The 19,906-nt window shown below is 42.2% G+C and overlaps 1 protein-coding gene across 1 annotated transcript in view; it reads right to left on the bottom strand.

Moving 5' to 3' along the window:
• Positions 1 to 19,906, bottom strand: part of DIS3L2 (DIS3 like 3'-5' exoribonuclease 2) — a 164,735-nt gene that overhangs the window by 64,766 nt on the left and 80,063 nt on the right. The window contains exon 11 of the mRNA XM_085232503.1: positions 11,741 to 11,820. Within this exon, the coding sequence (XP_085088629.1) occupies positions 11,741 to 11,820 (80 nt within the window). The remainder of the gene's footprint in view (positions 1 to 11,740; positions 11,821 to 19,906) is intronic.

Here is a 19,906-nt window from a genome sequence, read left to right as displayed (position 1 = left end):
GACAATTAGCAATGGAGAATGCAATTAGAATTGAGCAACATGTGGTTTATTGGCCAACTGCATCCTTTTTGCCTCCTTTGCACATCCAGAGACCAGGCAGCAGAGATGGACAGCAGAGGGGAATATTATTTTAAAGGAGGTCTGCAAGTATGAAGAGGGAAATCGCTGGCCAAATGGCCACCAAAGAAACTCCCAGGTCAAAACTCTCTGCAAAAGGGATGGATGGGATTTGTGGTGACATTACATGCAGAGACGACCATTTCCTTTTTTGCTGACCACACCATGAGTGGCTGGAATGGCAGGATGAAACGGACCTGAAATTCTCCAAGTTTCCTGAAGCCTGGATCTCCTCTGGATGCTTACCAAATGGCAAAGCTGCATCCTCCAGCACAATGCTGTGCTTCTTTAGAAAAGGTTCAGCTCCTTGTTCTGAGAATCCGGTTTGTTTGAACTCACTCCAAAATCCTGTGTGCGTAACACTGATATGATGCTAAAAATCAAAGCACAATGGTACAAGTGTGGCACCTAACAGAAGAACAAAGAACAAGCTGTTTCTTTTTTCTTCACTGATGATCTCAAGTACTACAACAAAAGAGTTCAAAGACCTTTTTTTTCAAAGGAAAACTCTAAACAAAAAGGATTAGCAAGAAGGAGCTCAAAGAAAGGAGAAAGACCTTTGAGTCTGTAAATGTTCCATAAAAACTGCCAACACAGCAAGCTGTATCAAGAATTTGCCCCAGGAACCAGAAAGTTGGGTTGAATATATCAGGACAGTACTGAGTTAACACTTCTCCATCTTCAGCACCCTAGTCACAAATACAGAGGGAAAGGCCAAGCACATTCATTTCATACTGTGGCACACGTAAATTTTTGGACCATGGAATTTCAAAATGCTACTCCTTGAGGATAAAACAGCGAAAGGTAATTCTCCAGCACATGGATACACACTCCTTTATTTCCATCTCACCTTCACTCATCACCCTTCTCAGAAGAGAATGCAATCACTCAGAGCGTTACATCAACTTCAAATCTAATACCAAGTTTTTTGTGTTAACAACAATTTCTGAAGACGTATGTTACCACTCAGTTAGGGAGATACAGAAGAGTTCAAAGCAGATTGCAAAGTGTTTGTTCCAGACAGAAAACAGCCACCTACTTCCAGCAATTAAAGGCAGTTGACTGTTCTGAGGTTAGTCCAATCTTTTGCAGCAAATAATTACAGCTCTTCCCCATTCTCTGCCCTGGGGGTACCTGGTGCTGCTCACTTATTTGCAAAGCAGTGCTTAGCACCTAGCAAAAGTAGGAAAAAGCTGCTGGAAGTAGCTAAGGGTCATCGCAGATCATCAGCATGTGCTTTTAAATGAAGGACCTGACCCATGCGCAAGCATCTGTTTCTCTTCGGGATATGCATGTACTACACGGGTACGTTGATGGTCCAGGCATGGCAGTGTTCATGCTGGGACAGGGGCAGAGAGAAGAGAACGACAGCAAAAAAGAAAAAAGAAAGGAAAAAAAAAAAAAGGGAAGGAACAAAAAAAAAAAAAAAAAAAAAAAGAGCAAATATGGAGAAGAGGAGAAGAGATTAACACAAAACTTACAAGTGGAACTGTGGGAAGAGCAAGTTATTTGTCTGCTCTGGAGTCTGAAGATATACAGGTGGGTGGCTTTAATTCTCAGCTGAGGTTACTCTTCAAGCACAGGAAGCCAGGCTATTGTTCAGAAAATCAGTGTGCTTTATTTCAGTTATTTTAAAATAACAAAGAGAGTGCTTAAATTTTGCTTGTGTGCCCCAGGGCCATTTTGCTTTTTCAAAGCACAGCGCAACTGAGCATAAATGCATTAACTTGTTTACCAGGAAACTAAAGTTTTTAAATTATCATATGATGCTGCTCCAGTCAACCGAAATACAACTAATTACACTTTTTTAAAAGCAATTCATATCTTCTCCTTTCTCAAAAGGTCTCTTCTTCAACATAACCTTATGAAAAGTCTCTGGCAAAAGGAATCAGAATTCTGTACCTCAAAGAGAGCAGGACAAGTCCCCAGGGCACCGAGCAGCAGTTTTCCAACCAGCCATGAATATGACTTCAGGAAAGCTGCCATGACTTGAAAAGAGGAAAAGCTCTCTATCCAAACAGTAAGCACCTCTCAAGAGTAATGATCCACAAAACACTGCACACCACCAGGCACCATTGCCAGCCTGGCCTCTAGGACATATCCCTGTTGAGCCCCTCTGGTTCACATGAGGAACAACCCACGGGAACAACTCCCAGTGCTCACCAGCCACAGAGAGACTTGGAGAGCATCTCAGCATCTCATGGATTTCTGAGAAACCACTGATACAAATGGCAGTGCTGGAAAGCGATGCCCTCAGCGATCCCAAGAGAACCTGAAAACATTCACAGCTCAACTTGTAAAAATAGATGGTAATGGGTTTGCAGTGGTTTTTTTTCCTTCTTCCTCTTTAAGTCAAAAGGTCAAAGTGAGATTTTAATGAGTCTAAAATCCAGAATAATTCCTATCTGCTTGTAGTGACTTTTAAAGTGCTGTTCTACTCAATTCTCATAGCTACTCTGACCTTTGGTACCTAAGTCTCTAGCATTGACTGAGTATTATGGAGATGATCATGATTTTACAAACAAATTTGGGATTGGCTCCAGGCAAGATACAAAACAGAAGTCGTGTTCATTAAGTGCCTTTAGCAATGACGGACAAGGGAAGATGTAAAACAGAGAAATCTACTAGGAAAGGAGTAGTTCTCGGGCAGAATTTTTTTTTTTCCCATGAACAACAAACAAATCTTTAAACACTTTCAGAAGTATGAGGAAATTTCATTACTAAATTAAATTCTGGGAGCAGTTCTTCCATGTGAATTGCATAGTTTTCTGTCTGTAGCAGCTAATAAATTCAGCAACTTCCTAAACTCCCTTCTTAATAGAATGTAAAAGCTACCTTTTATACTGAAAAACAAAGCCAGAATACTGACATAACAAGGCACTTCACACATCGTGCATTACAAAGCCTTGAGCTTTATACACAAAACAGCATAACCCAAATCACTTCAGCACTTAAATATTTTGACTAAGGCTAGCATTTAAATCCTCCACAAGCAACACACCACCCAACCTGCCCTACACTGAAGAGTATGTTCAGAGATGGCAAAATATCATCACAAACTATCCCCAGCCTCCTAAGAGTGTGGGAGTCAGTCCTACCATGGGAACACAAAGTAGATGCTGGAAGCATCTCAGCTGGTGATGAATCAGAAGTCAGATCTCCAGATCTCACTGAATATACTTTGGTACCAAGGCAGAGAAACCCATAAGCAAGTGTCCTGTCCTCTCGGTTGCCAGCAAACCCATGTCAGTTCTTCACCTTGTGATGGGAGATGCTGCCATCCGGAACACAGCTACTGCCTCTGTTGTTCATGAAAATTGCCTTCCAACCAGATGCAATAACTTAGGAGGAGAAAGAAGAGCTCTTCTGTGCAAATGTTACCACTGCACCGTTAAGTCAGATACTTTAACAAAGAAGGAATTATCCTGGGGGAAAAGCACTAAATACTCAAAAGGACAGAATTTACGCAGCATATACAAGATAAAATATTTAATTGCAGACTGAAGGACACAGGGAATGATACCCAACAGAATCAGTACACAGCACAAGAATTTGTTCACACTGCAGAACAAGAATCACACAGAAAAATACAGATGGAAGTAAGGCAAAAGTACTTTAATAGTAAACGTCAAGGCAGGCCACAGGACAGCTAGGGACAGCGAAGATAATGATGGAAAATAAAGAGACTGCCATTTCTTTCATATATCAAATGTGGCCAACACTGGAAGAGTGTGACCAGACACAACAGCTGCTTGTGCAGTGATGTCTGTGTCCTACCTTCTGCTCACAAATGTTTCCTCCCTATTCTTGTGCTGATGCCTGATGTACACTGCAAAAGATAGCAAGTCAGCTGATTTCCTCCATGTCTGCACAAACACCTAGCAGACTGTGAGGCACCAAAACAGCAAGTTCCACTGAGAAGTTTTAAAAATTGTATTAATTTCTTTGCAAGGTTCAAGTGTAATGAGTAAAATGAAGAGGATAAGAACCTCAGATACATTAAATTCTCCTCTGGATGACAGTGCTTGCCATATGGTCATCTCTGGGAGAACTGGGAGAACCTCTAGATGACTGCTCATGACTTATGCCCAGTATGAATCTTTGCTACTCAGTCTAAACCAACCACTCCACAGACAGATCTTCAACCTTTTCCCAAGACAAGCTGTCAAGCAGGTCACCAAGTTGAACTCAGATCTGCAGCTCAGAAAGCACTTTTCGCCGGTAGACAGAAGCAACCAAGGGAGTCTGTGCTTAGCTCTATCAAACACCCTCTTAGCAGCTATGTTTCCACAGTGACAAAGGCAAAAGGACAATTTCTGGCATTCATGTCACAATTTGTTGTTATCACTATTCCAAGTCCCATTCAAGAGGTTAACTCTATCAGGAAATCAACAGTCTTTGAATACGAAGAGAAGGGAAGTGGCACCCAGAAACTTTCAAGATGGATCACAATCATCTGGGAGTGTAGGATATCATCCTGTTCCTGAAATGAAGGTTTGGAGTGGGAAGGGACCTGCCTCTCTCCAAGGTCAATCTTTTGTGATATCTCTGCTGAACACAGAAATCCAAGGCTGAATGAATGCTCCTGGGCATTCAAAGAGGCCTTGGAATTTAGTGCTAGGCCAAACACATACAAAGTACTTCCCCACTGACCAGCCTTGACATTTCAGCTTCTTTGAGAATAGAAGGCAGTTGCTGAGATTTCACTCTTAGCCATCCAACTTTTTGTTAATGTTCAGAGAGATTTCCAAAACATTTCCATCTGTTTTACACTTTGAGTAACCAACGTAATAATTCAATAATCAAGAAGTAGTGTAGTGAGTTGCACTGTAAGAAGACATTCTTCCTGTTCAGCTAGGTTCTTAAAACCCATACACAGCAATAAATTATTAGTTACAACAATAGCTCAGTGATTCCGAGGGATCCTGTCATTTTGAAAAGTTGATAATAAACATAGACAGCAATAGTATCTTTACTGCCTGCTTGCAACAGAACATATGACTGAAGTCTACTGTGTGGGAACTTATTCCTAGCTATTTGTACCCTTTTTGTACCCTCAATTACCTTTGGATTCCTATCTGCTGAATTTGCTGGAAAATCTTGTTTTCTCTAGCTCTGTTTGCTCATCATCTAACATTCGTGGTTCCTTCCTAACAACTCTCCTCATCTCTGAGGTCCTCTTCAGTGAAAATAAATCCTAGAGAGAGTGCTTTTAAATCAGGAATTTCTGATCCTCTCCTCATTACCCAACTCCTTAAATGAATTCTGAACTTTCGTGGGGATTTTCTTCAGTACAAAGTTGGGTATTATCATTTTTAAGTTAGTATCTAAACTAGGGATACCTGTTGACCCAGGAAAACCCATGCCTCTAAATCCTTGGGGAATTGTCCCAGGTCCTGAATTTATCAACTGAAATGATTCAAAAGGAGATTTTGCCAGCAGCACCCCTCTTCACTTCAGGAAAATACATTCACCTTAAAGAATAATTCTTCTACTTGTATTTGTATGTCCAATTGCATGTTCTGCAGCCACGATCTTTATTAGATTAGTCCTTTATAGGAAACCTACCTTTCACATTGCTTAAACCCCACGTCCTTTTCCTCTATTAATCTGCTTATGTACTGTCTCGATATCTCTGTTTTCCAAATACAAGCCTTTTGGAATATATGTGGAATCTTTTTAAAATTTCTACACTTAATACAAAAATCCAGTGCAACAGATACGAATTACCAATAACTAATTCTGCCCAAGTTTTGTGGGGGGGAAAAAAAATCAAAACAAAAAACCCACAATCTTCCCACAAGTAGCTTTCACACAGATGCAAGAAATGCTTTAACAAATTACGTTCCAGCAATCAATGCTCAAACCAAATCCAAACTTTCTTGTTCTGCATCCCAGAGCTTTATTATTTTAGTACACTTGTTCAGGAATTAGGCTTACTCTATTACCCTTTCAATCACCATCTGCTCTATTTCCAGTCGAGCTAAGGGGAGCACGACGCTGTTTAGCTCTCTCATTGATTTCAAAAGAGATGAAATTGGTAGGGGAAGGGTGACGCAATTCAACCCTCTGATTCCATTCAACTCTGGCCTTGGAAATTGGAAGTGATGTGTGTTTCCGCAGACACAACCCTACGTTCTTTTAAAGTAAGAGGTAAAATATACTGTACATGCTGCAATTCCACCAGCAACGCATGGGACCACACTGTGGGAAACAACATTGATCTGGATTTGGCAGAGATCTGACTGTATTTTGCATATTTCAAAGAATCTGCAACCACAAGTTCTTGATGGGAAAAAAAAGAAAAGGAAAAATGTACCTGTTTCTAATCACTGCATTCTGTCATTTCCACTTCTCTACTGACACAACGTAGATCCTTAACAAAAAGGTACCAGACTAATCAGCAAGTAACAGTAGAGCTCAGTTAATTATGTACAATACCAAAGGAAAAACCAACCAAATACTATGCACAATCCCATTCCTTGTATGTATTCTTTATTTTTCCCACATTTGACTCCTGCAATAAATTTAAGGAAATTACAGTTTATGGTCATTTTATATTTAACTCATACAGTGATGTGGGTTTTCTGTCATTTTCTCTCTAAACTATGTCTGGTATCTATTCATCTTATACACTTACCTTACAGAGAAGAAAGCATACTAATTCATAATACAACTTTTGTTTCAACACTAGTCCATTCTTCGGTGTTTATCTTCAGCAAATCAGCTCACAAGACTCTAATTACAAATTCTTCCTATAGCCTATGCTGCAGAAACCAAATGGCTTAGCTGAAAGGTTCTGCATCAAGTGTTGCTGCAGCAAATTTCATCCTACAGGACTTATGTGGCTAAAGGGACAAAACTAAATAAGGAGGATTATTTACAACTTTAAATAATAAATGCACATAACTTTGCAAAACAAAACCAACTTGGTCCTCACATGTTTGTAATCTGCTTTGGGAAAGAACAAGGATGGAAGGAAAGGAAAAGCAAGTGTTCACCTCATATGGCAGAGAACATGTTGGGGCTACCAGAGCTCTACAGGCCTATTTCAGTGCAAGACACTGGAGCTCATGCAGTAGGGATGTCTTAATGCGTCCATGAGGTCCATGGAAAGCAAGCTTTTTCTTTAGGATCGCAGTAAACAAAGGATAACTTTACCATCATACATGGAAAATACTCCTTGAACAGAGATGTGAGTCCACAGACTCCTCAGATCTGTTTCTGAAAACTACAGCCCACAGAATGCTCTCACATGTCTGCTAAGGACAAAGGTCATGCTGCACTTTTCCCAGATTTGGGTCACTAAGTGAATCTCTCCGCTTTGATCTGATCCCATTTTCATGATATTTGAAGAAACACAATGTCTTTGCATTCCCATTAGGTAGATTTGATTTGAATTCACCAACAGGGTGAATGAATTTGAAGGGAAGAGAAAAATCAGGGAGCAGCATATTGCAGAAATCTTATTTGCTTAGGTCCTCAGGTAAAAACATGAATTCAATGAATATATCTGTACCTGACCTCACTCCAAAATACAGAAGACCAATGTCACTAAGGAAAAAAGAAGTCAAATAAACAATCTGCAAAATATATTTCTATTCTACAGTACAACGATTCCTCCCATAGTGAGATTTAAATTACTTAAAACTGGAATTACTCTCTGAAAGATGGTAAGGATACAGGAATGAAAGAAAGGCAAGGACCACATTAGGTCATCAGTAAACACACAAAAAGATGTACCAAGATGCTGCCAGTACTTCTTTGAAATCAGCACTGGAAGATGCACACATGGGTGAGACAACTCCTCTGAAATGCACCCAGTAATTCCAGGTAACTCCTTTCCTGTCATGGCCTGAAATTTCAATAGATGGAATTTGGAATTGTCTGCCTTTAAATTTGTCAAATTTCACCTGTTTCCACTAGTTAAAAGCTTTCAAGCACAATATGACTGCATCAGTAGTGTATGTTACCAGAAATACATCGAACAACACCTACAGGTAATTCCCAGGAGAAGTTTGGCAAGCGTATGGAACTCGCCTGGTTCCACTGGGACACGCAGGTCACACGGCATGCTCTTGCATGATAACATCAGCATAAATCTTCAAACTTCTGCACCCCAGAGGAAAGCACTCAGGCTTGAAAGCCATACATTTGCTTTCTGTGAATGCCCCGCAGCCGTTGTTCAAACTGAGAGCTGCTCCGTGGCGTGCTCCTGGCTGCAGTCATTCACTAGAATACGTGCAGAGAGGATCACAAAGGAGCATTGACTGAAATGAACTTGCTTAAAACCTCAGACTATCCTGAAACAACTCTACGAATGCTGCAGAAACTTGCTGCAGTCCAGATCCATCTCCTACTCCAAGATTATGCTGAGTCATCTAAATGGAGTACAGCTCGTTCATATTTCTAAAGCTGTTACATAAATAACCCTATTTTCATTCTTTATTGGAGCTGATCTCTTAAAATATACACTCACAAGTGCAAACAGCAAGAGTACCTCCCTACTCCTATCATTAAACAATAACGAGGAGCACGACAGTTAATCAAAAGCAGACTTCAATATAAAATCCTCTCAAAACCAGATTGGCCCACTTATGACATATATCCCTGTAAAGTTTCCAACTGCTGCAATATCTTACTATGAGCTCCATTAAAAATAAAGCTCTTCCCACAGTCAGTCCATGCTTCCTTTGCTACTGGGTAGTACTTTATGACAGACTTATGGATTACTTTTGCAAAAAAACGTTCATCTTTTACTGAGTATGTAGCATAGGGAAGTCCTCCATCCAGTGACCAGAACAGATAACTGTTACACTGAAAAGTTTTAAAACTAAGAAAAGGTGCAGAAGTAGACCCACATGTCTCTGCTTCAGGGCAAAGAAGCTGCCACAATATTGAATAAATTAGCAATTAATGTTTGAGGACAATTTCATTCTTCCAAATCAGCCAAAATGCATTCATTTTGGTGCTTGATAGGGAAAGAATGAGTAAAGTCTTTTGCTTGCATTTATTTTGGGTCACTTGGGGCATTTTCTGAATCGGGTACTGCATTTTCTGTTGATTTCTGGAGATCTCCTGACATCATGAGGATGCCAGATATGCGGTTTGTTCATGCTGGCTCTCTCTTTTTTTCTTTTTCTTTTTTTAAGTGTTTAACATATGGGCAAAAAAGATGGAAAAAATAATAATTTCTTGTAACCAGATTTACGTTTGGAATAAAAGCTCTGTTAACTCTTAACACAACTTTGTCCTCATGAGACATGAAGGCTTGCCAGCCCTGGATGAGCTCTTAACCTCTAAAACAACTCGTTGTCATAATAATTGCAGCTAGTATAACAACTTTTAAAGCCAGAAATCCTACAAAATGCATCAAGAAGCTCCAGTATGCACAAGATTAAGATTCCCAGAAGAGCTCTCCTTAACACAAGGGCTGCGAACAGAATGAGCTTTGTAAGGAAGTGAACCCAAAGGACCTACAGCACTGGTTTTGAACCATTCTGGATCCTCCACAGAGGGCTCTTAATCACATCTGATGATTTGTGGAAAACAATATGTGGGGCTGAACAAAGGGTCTTTGGGCTGGGACAGCCTCTGCTGGGGGCACACACTTGTCTGCTCTTGAATTTACTTATCTGCCTCTTGGATTTACTCATCTGAGGCTCACCTGGAGGAAAGGGGAATGTGCACAGTGCTCCTGGGAAGGATGCAAACTTTCATTGAATCACAGATTCACTGAGGTTGGAAAGACTGCTAATGTCATCTAGTCCAACCGCCAACCCATCACCACCACAGCACCAGGCCGTGTCACTCGGTGCAGGTTTCCCACTCCATAAATGTTAGATACAAGCTACACAAACATTCAGTTTTACTCTCAGAAAGTCAGCTATGCCCTGTCCCTGATTTCTCCAGGGTTTCTTCAGGTCTCTTCAAAAAGGAAGTATGATCTTTGTCTGCAACCTCTGTCCTCTGCAGACAAGCACATCAGAGATGACCTTTGAAATAACAAGGCCAATGAAAACTCGGGTGGGTGTTTTCTCTCTCTTTTAACCTTATTTTCTTTTCCCCTTGCTTTGATTCCATGAGATGAACTTGTTCCAAAGAGGTTCCATAGATGAAGGCATGTGTGGCAGCACTGCTGCCAAACTATTCAGCCTCACAGGAGGATTTTTTTGCAATCAAGAACACATGGGCAATAGCCCAATCATGTCTAGAAGCCCCCTGGACATTACAAGTGGCAATGATCCCTAATGCACTGGCACCACGTCCCAGGAATGAGCAATGTAGTCTCTGAAAGAAAGAATTCCTGCCTGAACAGCTATTTCCCCTGACCATGTTCTCCAAGGGATGAGATAAGGATGGATAAGGGAAAAATGCAGATGTATGTACCACAAACAAGCTCGATGACATTTTCACGCTGCACCTAAAACCCATGCAGGTGTGATTGGTAGAGTCTCAGATGTCAGAGCTTCAGTGTCTTTGTTCTGAGTGACTGCAGGATCACTAACATAGTCACAGATCTATGGATAATCTAGATGATAAAATGCAAAGAGGGAGGAAAGAGTTAAATTTAGGATCTCTCAAGGAGACTGTTTAAACTTTCAGTGAGATAGAACAACAATTCTTCCTTAACCTGGCCTCAAAATTGATATCGTACAATACAATTAGGAATAATTTTATTAGTCTCAAATTTTCTTTCAACTGTTTTTTTTGTTGTTGTTGTTTGTTTTAATCAGCTCTATAGCCCTGTAACGCTATTCTGTAACAGGCTCTAAATGACATGAATATTCATTGTCCACATTACACAGAATGAAAGCAATCAAAATCAGAGAGCCATGTCTGATGTCATCATATCATGATCACTAATAAGAACAAGTAAAACTAAACACAAAAAAGTCACTTTATCTTCTTCATTATTTGTAGATGTGTTAATCAAGCCATGTACTATTTCTAAATCAAGCCTGTTACTGGATCTCATCAAACTAAATGAGCAGAATTGGATAGCAATGTAAGCTTACACGAGTGAAGTTCCTTTAGTCGGAATCATCAAGACTTGGCTTCTGAAACTTTACTTTCTGTTCTGCTGGTTTATGACATAGTAAAAGCACAAATAAGGCAGAACAGAAAACTTAAAAGGCAATGAGAAGAAGAGCACAACTTATAAGGCACACTCTGCTCATCTGACTATTCTCAGCATCCCATAAACAAACACTGAGAAGCAGTGCAGCCCCAGTGACCTTCAAAAACAAGGTTCCTTAAATCGGGGACTGTGCATTCCAGGTCAAACTTCTACTAGGCTTCAGTATGCAGGAGTGGCATGTGAGCTATTCTGCTATGAGCCCAATAGTGACAGGAGGCAGCTGAGATCTGCTCTAATGAAATTACAGCTTCGATTATGCAAAATACTGTGGTTTCTGCATTTCCTGACATCAATATTACTGCAGACTGCTGCCTGAAGAGATCTGCTCTACAATTTCTGAAAACAGACAGTTAAAACAATAGGAGAAAACCAGTTTAACATTTACTCATATTTAGTAAAGAATACTTCATGACAAATTACATATAAGTGTGTCAGCTGCTGAATATAAACACTGAGCAGTATTTTGTAAAATATATCTCATACCGTCAGGGAGTTGTTTACAGGACAAAGCATCATCAAGATCTTTGGCAGTTGATGGGTCGATGGTGAAAATACATTCTTTCCTATCCAAGAAAAAAAAAAAAAAAAAAGAAATTTATCTTCCAGTCATGAAGAAGGCATCAAAACACACAGCCCAGAGACATCCAGACAACAATAACGATGTTTTCAGAAGACTCAGACTGCTGAAACACCTTCAAACTAATCTGAAAGCCTAGACCTAATCTAAAATAAAGTTTTGGAGAAGTGATACTCCTTGATGTTGTGGGGTTTTTTTGTTGTTGATTTTAATTTTTATTTTTGGTAGAACTGTTTGCTTGTAACAGCTTTCATCTCATTACTGATTTTCCTCCACAAAAAGTAAACAACTGATCCCATCAAGTTTTCTCTAAAGAAACAAGCAAGAAAAAGACTTCGTGCCTTGCAGCTAGTGGAAAAATAGATGTCTCCCAGTTGCAAAGCTAAATTAAACACAAATAACCCACATTACCATGTATAAGAGCAGATACTGGGACATCTGTAACTCCACAAGCACCGTTAGCATGGAGCAAGTGACACGTTGACTAAGTGACCTGCACAGGAACAAGTGAGAGCATGTAAAGACACTCAAGGGTTGTAGTACTTCATAACACCTATGTTGCATGCTGTATGTCAAGGCGGAAAGTCATGGCTCATGGTGGCAACTCCCTTTGGGAGTGGTACAAAGAGAACACATCTCTTTCTCCGATTGCACGGCCACCCACATACTCAGAGGGTAGGAGAGGTGGGAGCAAAAACCGCAGCAAACTTTTAAAGGAGCAGATGTCACAAGGAATTATCAGGTCTTCATCTCTGAGCATGGCTGCTCGCACAGTGACAGCAGTGTCTACCTTTGCAGCCCTGTCACTTCGGTGCTTAACTGCCCTGGGTGGGATCTATTGGCATCAGACAGCTAGCAGTGTGTATTTATGTAATTCCACCAGGGAAACTAAATAGAAATTTTCAAAGACATAAAAATCACTAAAGCACTTCACTCCCTTCTGAGACTTTGAAAATCTTTCAGAATATGCTAGCTAGAATGAGTAGCAAAGCTGCTTTAATCCCCAGATGCACGTTACTTTCTGATCCTTCTCATGCATCCAAACAAATTAGAGATTGTGATGCTGAAAGATATAAAATCTTTTCAACTACAATGGGACTTTGATCTCCTGTTACCTAGCTATCCAGGAGCGGAAATCAACTAATTTTTAAAGGCTTGCAAGCACCCTCACTTCCGTAAATACATCATAGACTCATAGAACCGTTTGAGTTGGTGGGGACCCTTAAAGGCTGTCTGGCCCAACTCTCTGCACTGAAGAGGGACACCTACAGCTCCATCAGGTGCTCAGAGCCCCATCCAGCCTGACCCCGGGTGTCCTCAGGGATGGGGCACCCACCCCACCTCTGTGCAACTTGTGCCAGTGCCTCACTACCCTTAGTGTAAAAAAACTTCTTACATCCGGTCTATAGCTCCCGTCTTTTAGTTTCAAATCATTTCCCTTTGTCCTGTCACAGCAGACCCTGCTACAGACTCTGTCCTCTTCTTTCTTACAGCCCCCTTTAGGCACTGAAAGGCTGCTATCAAATCCACTTACTCAAGGCTGGAATTTCGGGATACCTTTTCAAGGTACTGCTTTCTCCAGGGACATATGTCTGCATGCAGATACACAGACAGACATGTACAAGAAGCAGTTTGCAGGCACATACCTGCCAGCATACATGTGTCCATGCTCTAGGTCCCATCAACTCAAGGTATAAATGCAACAGCAACCTGGCAGTGACACATCTAGTAAATTTTCCTTTACGTTACCCAATTTAGAAAAGCAGACAGCACTGAGCAGAAACTAATGGCTTGCTTCACATTGACAAGTGATCAAGAAAAAGGTTAAAGAACTTCTTCAAAGAGCATGGGTTCCTGTGTCAGTGGAATAGATAGCTTATCCCAGATGTTCGGGCCTGTAACCACAAGCGTCTGCCACCCATTGAGAATTGTAGCTCCAGGCAGTTTAAAGATTAGCAGATTGGTTTCAACAAAGCGCATATTTGCAGTCTGCCCTGGAAAGAAGTGAGCATAAATCTGCGGGTGCCAAATTCTGAACACATTCATACAATGGAAGCAAGGAACGGGCTGCTTCACTGAGCTGTGTTTGGCCAAGGAAGCCTGCTGCGGAGGTTGGTGGTGGCTCGTTCAGAACGCATGAAGTGGGCTGGGGGGTACCTGGCCCCCCAGAAAGCACCCAGGGCATGGTTTGCTGTGTTTGGGACACACTGGCCCTGCTCCCAGCTGCATGGCACACAGGCACAGCCACAGCTCTCAGCCGGAGATACTTAAGCTCACAGATGCAGAATAGAACTGGGGTCCAGACAAATCCTGATGTAGCATTTCTCACCAGCACTTCTGCTCACCGCACAGCTGGGATATGCTTTAGCACCAGGCACAGTTCCCTTCCTCCTATAAAACTGCCCAAGGAACTTGAACTTGTAGCTTGTCACAGGCAGTTTGTTCTGGGCACAGACTGAAAAAGGTGAGGTAAGAAAGTCACCAAGCAAGTAACACAGGGAATGATACTCCTTGGCATGAGGACTGCAGAAATACTGCAGAGCCAATGTCCAGGTAGCGGGACAAGTGAAGCTGATTTGCAAAAAGAGCTCAAAATTCACAGCAGTGAGATAATTCTGGCACAAAGCAGTACACCTGACTAAAGTCTCCTAAGTGAAGTCTGCTTACCAGTAATTGCATTATTAAGTGTGATGAGTTATATTTCTGGTTTTCAGATTTTATGGCTGGAGAGGTTTCAGATGGCTATAGGAACTGGCATGTGGGAAAGAAAACAATCTGCCGAGCGATGGGAGCGCAGCGCTGGGCACGGGTGCAGCAGCCCTGCATGTGCTCCTCCCAGAGGAAGGCATATAATCTGCTATCGGCTCTTGCTTTTCCTGCAGCCCTACCAGTATTGCCTGTTATCTCCAGCAGCTTCAGACCCACCTCTGGTCCCAGGGTGCACGAGGGGCAGGCTGGGAGGAAAGGCTGGGTGTGGGCAGTGCAAATCAGACGAAGTTTTAGGTTGGAGGGGACCTTGAAGATCAAGCAGTTCCAAGACCCTGCTGTGGGCAGCACTGCCAACCACCAGTTCACGTTGCCCAAGGATCTCATCCAACCTGGCCTTGAATGCCTACAGGGATGTCCCTGCACCGCAAAATGTCCCCTTCCCTTGGCATCTGCTGCAGCTCACAGCACCCTGGAGCCATTGGGGTGAAGAAATAGCATTGCTCCCAGCCATATGGCCCTGTGAAGGGGAAGGAGCCATTCAAATTCCTCCACTGGCCACACAATACCTCCAAGGCTGCAGCCCAAAGATCAGACCACATTTCTGAGCGTAACCAATAACAAACCCAACCTGCCGTGATTGTGTGACCAAACCTCAAGGCAACAGAACTTTTTATGCACCTGCTAACAAAGACGTTGCTTAAGCATAAGCAAATATCACGGCTGCACGCATGCATATTTGCATTGACCACAGGTAAATATGAATTGGCAGCTGTCCCCAGATCCTGGAGGGCTGCCAAGGTGACTGTGTGGATTAAGAAGTCTCATCGTTCCTCCCTCCCCCTTCTTTGAAAGCCCTGAAGGAGCCATCTCTCATTGTCATTGCACCTAATAAAAAATCTGTTTTACTCATTTCAAATTGTCAAAACATACTTTGTAAAAGTAATGAGATGTTCCAAGTCTGTTCGTTCCAACATACACACAACTTGGTTAGTTAGAGGAAACTGGTTGAGGAGATAGAGACACACACAGAGTTAAGAGATTTTCTAGCCTTTGAGCTGAAAAGGGCTCAAGATAAATATGTGTCTCTGAGAACCCCCCAGCCTCCACACATTGATTGAACACAAACACTCTAAGGTGGAAACTTCCACTTTTTATGGGAGATGTTGGGTCCAAAACATATGTTTAATGCAGGCCTGCAGAGGTGGATTTGCACTGGCACGGAGTTTCTGCCAAGGGACGAAAAAATTAAATCTCTTCCCCCTCCTCCCCCTGGTCAGAGGTTCGTGCACTGGAAGTGGGCCATGCCTACAAGAGTTTGTAGGAGCAGGGTGGACCCGCACCCTGTAAAGCCCTTTAAACACTGCTGAAGGCAAAGCTCGTGCTCTGGCTCCATCTGCCATCTTGCATATCAACCATCTGAGGAAAAAAATCTGCAGAACAGAGCACTCCATTTATTGGACAGTAATGACAGCATGCACGTAGGCTGGAATATCAATCCTAATTTCAGGTTAGCTAATTAAGTGCAGTTTCTCTTTGTAAGCTTAAGGAAGACTAATTAAAGCAGACAAGCATATCTACAGAGCAGTTAGTCTTTTTACCTTTAAAAGGACCTAAAATAAATGGCTATTACAGGAGTAGAGGTAAGATAAACAGCCTGTTAGTGAGCCAGAATTACCATCATCGTAATTAAAATGTTCACAGATCATGGGGCTGCAAGAGCAGTTTGTTTTTCTGTGTGTAAATAAAGTACATCTGTGCAAAGGTATTCATGAGGATTAGTGGAGAGAACAGCATACAGCTGGTGCTGCAGAGCTGGATACAATACACCAACATCAGCTTTTTACCAGCTAGAGGAGTTCAACACATTGGTTGAAGTTAGACATAAAACGTAAGCACCCATAACACAAGAAGATGAGCTGGCACAGCTGCCCAGAGAAGCTGTGGTGCCCCATTCCCGGAGGCGCTCAAGGCCAGGCTGGATGGGACCCTGGGCAGCCTGAGCTGGTGGGGGGCTGCCCTGCCACAGCATGGGGTTGGGGCTGGATGAACCTGAAGATCCCCTCCAATCTAAGATATTCTATAATGCTATGACAATCCCAGCGGTGAGTGCTCCAGCACTCAAGTGGAAGTCTACCTGGACCAAGATGAAGCATTGTATTTACAAGCCGCGGCCTCAGGCTGCGCTAGGGCCAGGGTTCCTGGCATGGGCTGCAGCTAGGCAAAGTTTGGGCATTATCAAGATGGTTTCTGCAAAAGCAGCCTGATGAAAAGCTCGATGGAAACCAAATAAGCCACACAAACCCTCCAGGCACAACTGGATGGCCTTCCCATCAGCAGCACGCAGACAGCAGCCCATCAGCAGAGACACAGAGCCCAGATTTTCACTGCTATAACAAATGCAAGCAACCGTGAAATAGCAGTTTGGAGAACTGCACGTACCCAACGCAGCATGAGAAAACCCTCGATGAAGCAAGATGTTCTCCCTACCAGACAAAGAAGCAAGCAGACCAGCTCTCTGGGAACCTTGGAAGGCTGAGGATGGAGGATGCAGCCTGCTGCAGCTCGAAGTGAGATGGTAGCGACCATCATTTTGTTTATTAAAATACAGGCACTGCAAGTCTGCTTTAAACTTGAATATGTCAGTGCTAAGACATTTACAGTGAGAGTGACTGCATGTCTAGACACTCGCAATGCATTTACATTCTTCCAGAGACTCTTTAGGTTGTCCTGTTCTCTTCACTTTGTGAGTGCGTACAATAGCTGTGTGGGAGGGAAAGCTCAGCATCCTGATTTTCCCTCATTAGCTTCAGCTCAAAGCTGGTTTTTTGAATTTAAGCAGCAGAGGCACTTTAAGAACCTTTGAGCTCTTCAGGTCATTTCTAAGACCCTGCTGAGCTCTACCTTGGAAAAGTTAAACATATATCATTTTTCAGAGCTGGAAACAGTTGTTTTAATTTGGAAATAGGCATCCTAGAGCTGTCAACTCACTCCAGTGAAAGCTATAAACATTTTTTCTCACAGCAGTCCAATTGTTATGGCAACCACAAAAATCAATCTCATTCTTCAATCACAAGTAAACCCAACTTGACCACGCTGTCTGCACAGGTTTGCTACACAGCGCCAACAAGCATGGGACCAATTCCACCCGTGTTCATCACTCACACGGGTGTGAAGCACTCTTTCGCAGGCAGAAATTTCAGAGAACAATCAGTGCCTCAACATTTTCAGAGATTTCGACATCCCGCTCCCAAAGACATCTATTACGTGGAGCATCTACCCCATTTGTCACACTTGATGCTGGCAGATTTCACTTAAAACCCCAGCGGCTGCTTCCAAGACAGACGCTTAAAAGGAATACATTACAACACATGCATGCAGTAGAAGTGCCCTGACAAACCTCTGAAGGCACCCTAACTGCACTGTAACACATCGACAGAAATACTCGACGCAGCACAAAGCTCTTTTTGCATGGTGCATGAATTTCAAAACGAACTGAAATTATACAGTAACGGGAAGCCAAAACTGCCTGCTCCAAACGCTAATTGCACAAACCCCACAAAAACCCAGCACAGCATAAAATGTACCAAAAGCCCAACTTTATACATCAAACCCGTCCTGTTCTTTTTAATTTCTCTGTGTTTATGTTTGAGCTAACGTCCTGTTCTGGTTCAGAAAACAGACCTCGGTCCAAGAGAACAGCTGACAATGACTCCCGATGAATTAAACTTCTACAACCATAAACATTTACATTTTCACCAAGGACTGCTCCTTGGACTGCCGAACCAGAATCAATTATTCCTTCCATATATTTATGGCCTCCAAAAGAGCACTGCAGTCTTGTAACATAACTAAACGGTTTGAAAAGCCAATGTATATATAAAAGAGATCAGAATGTCAGAAAGACCAAGCACCAGCAATACTTCCTACAACTCATGCTGTAATTGTGCCACAAATATAATGAGGTCTCTGCACCACCACTATCCCACGCAAGAAGGTGGAGTGTAATTGAAAATGCACTTGCATTATATAAACTACTTTAATCATAGATGCACAGAGCTAGAAATGGAAGAGACATTAGGTCATCCAACCCTCATAGGTCAGAGCTACACTTGACAATACATTTGCAAGGACTTTCTCCAGTATAGTATTAAGCATCTTTAGTGATGGAGTTTCCAATACTTTCTTTAGCACTCAAAGCTACGTTCTATTTTAGACTGGACAGGAAAGGTCTCCCTCTTTGTTTTACCTTACTTGTCCTCATAATACCCCTTCGTATCCTCCCACCACCATAAATGATTCTCACTTCCTTTTGGTCTACGCACTTTAACTGTTAAGTACTACATCTTTCACAAACTTCCAGTTTCACTGTTGGCAAACACACTGAATGGTTAATCCTCCCTTCCAAGTCAGTCCCTCAGCTCCCAGAGTACCATAGTTGGTCTATTCTGAATTGCCCCCATCTCTTAACCACAGTGATACCTTCATCACTTCCCACCTATATTTTGTTCATTTCTATCTTTTTAGAGAGTGAGGATCCAAGAATCAGTTGGGAATAAGGATCCATCACCCAAAACAATCAGATCAGACAGCACAATCCGGACACTCGGCAGCTTAGAGCAAAAGATCTGGAGAAAAAAGTGATTTCTACTTTCCATTTTCTCGGTTGCATAAGGGCACAAAAGCACCCTTCTCTCCTGTAACCTCAGGAATCATGAAGCTAGGACAATGACTGGCGTTCTGCCTTATGGGCACCATTTCCTATTTGTATGTGGAAACTCATTTCATAAAGGCCACAGATAAGAAAAGAGCTCTGCAAAGATATGAAAGGTGGACTGAGATGAGACTCAAATGCAAACATTGGATTCTGCGTAGGTGCAAATAGGTCCTTAGTCTTCAGAATCAGAATGAAATCAGAAGGAAAATGTTGTTCTCTATAATGATCAGCCACAGTGGGGATATCCCTACTGAAGTTCTGTTTTTTGAATCCGCAGCAACAGACTGACACACCACCTGATACCAGGTCTTGGATTCTTCATCTCAGTGCCAGCAAAGCACTGAGATACCAGGGAAAGTGGCAGTATCTGGCAACACCTACACGTATAAACACAACAGGAGAGGGCACTCTCTTCTGTTTATCACATGCAGTTACAGCCCATCTTGTCATCCAGTAGAACTCAAAGAAATGGACACGTTCCCAAACTGATTAAAGATTTAATTCTCATCTCCCTCTGTTATTCTCTCCATAAAACAGGCAGGCAGGCAGGAACAAAACCGTATGTATAACAACCCAGTTGCAAAAGTTATTACTGTTTTCCACAGCAAAACAGACTCTTAACTAAGCAAGCTCAGTTTTGATGGTGTAC

Source organism: Meleagris gallopavo, chromosome 11 (genome assembly GCF_905368555.1).
Source record: "Meleagris gallopavo chromosome 11, MGAL_WU_HG_1.1, whole genome shotgun sequence".
NCBI lineage: Eukaryota > Metazoa > Chordata > Aves > Galliformes > Phasianidae > Meleagris > Meleagris gallopavo.
This window is presented reverse-complemented; position numbering and strand designations above follow the sequence as displayed.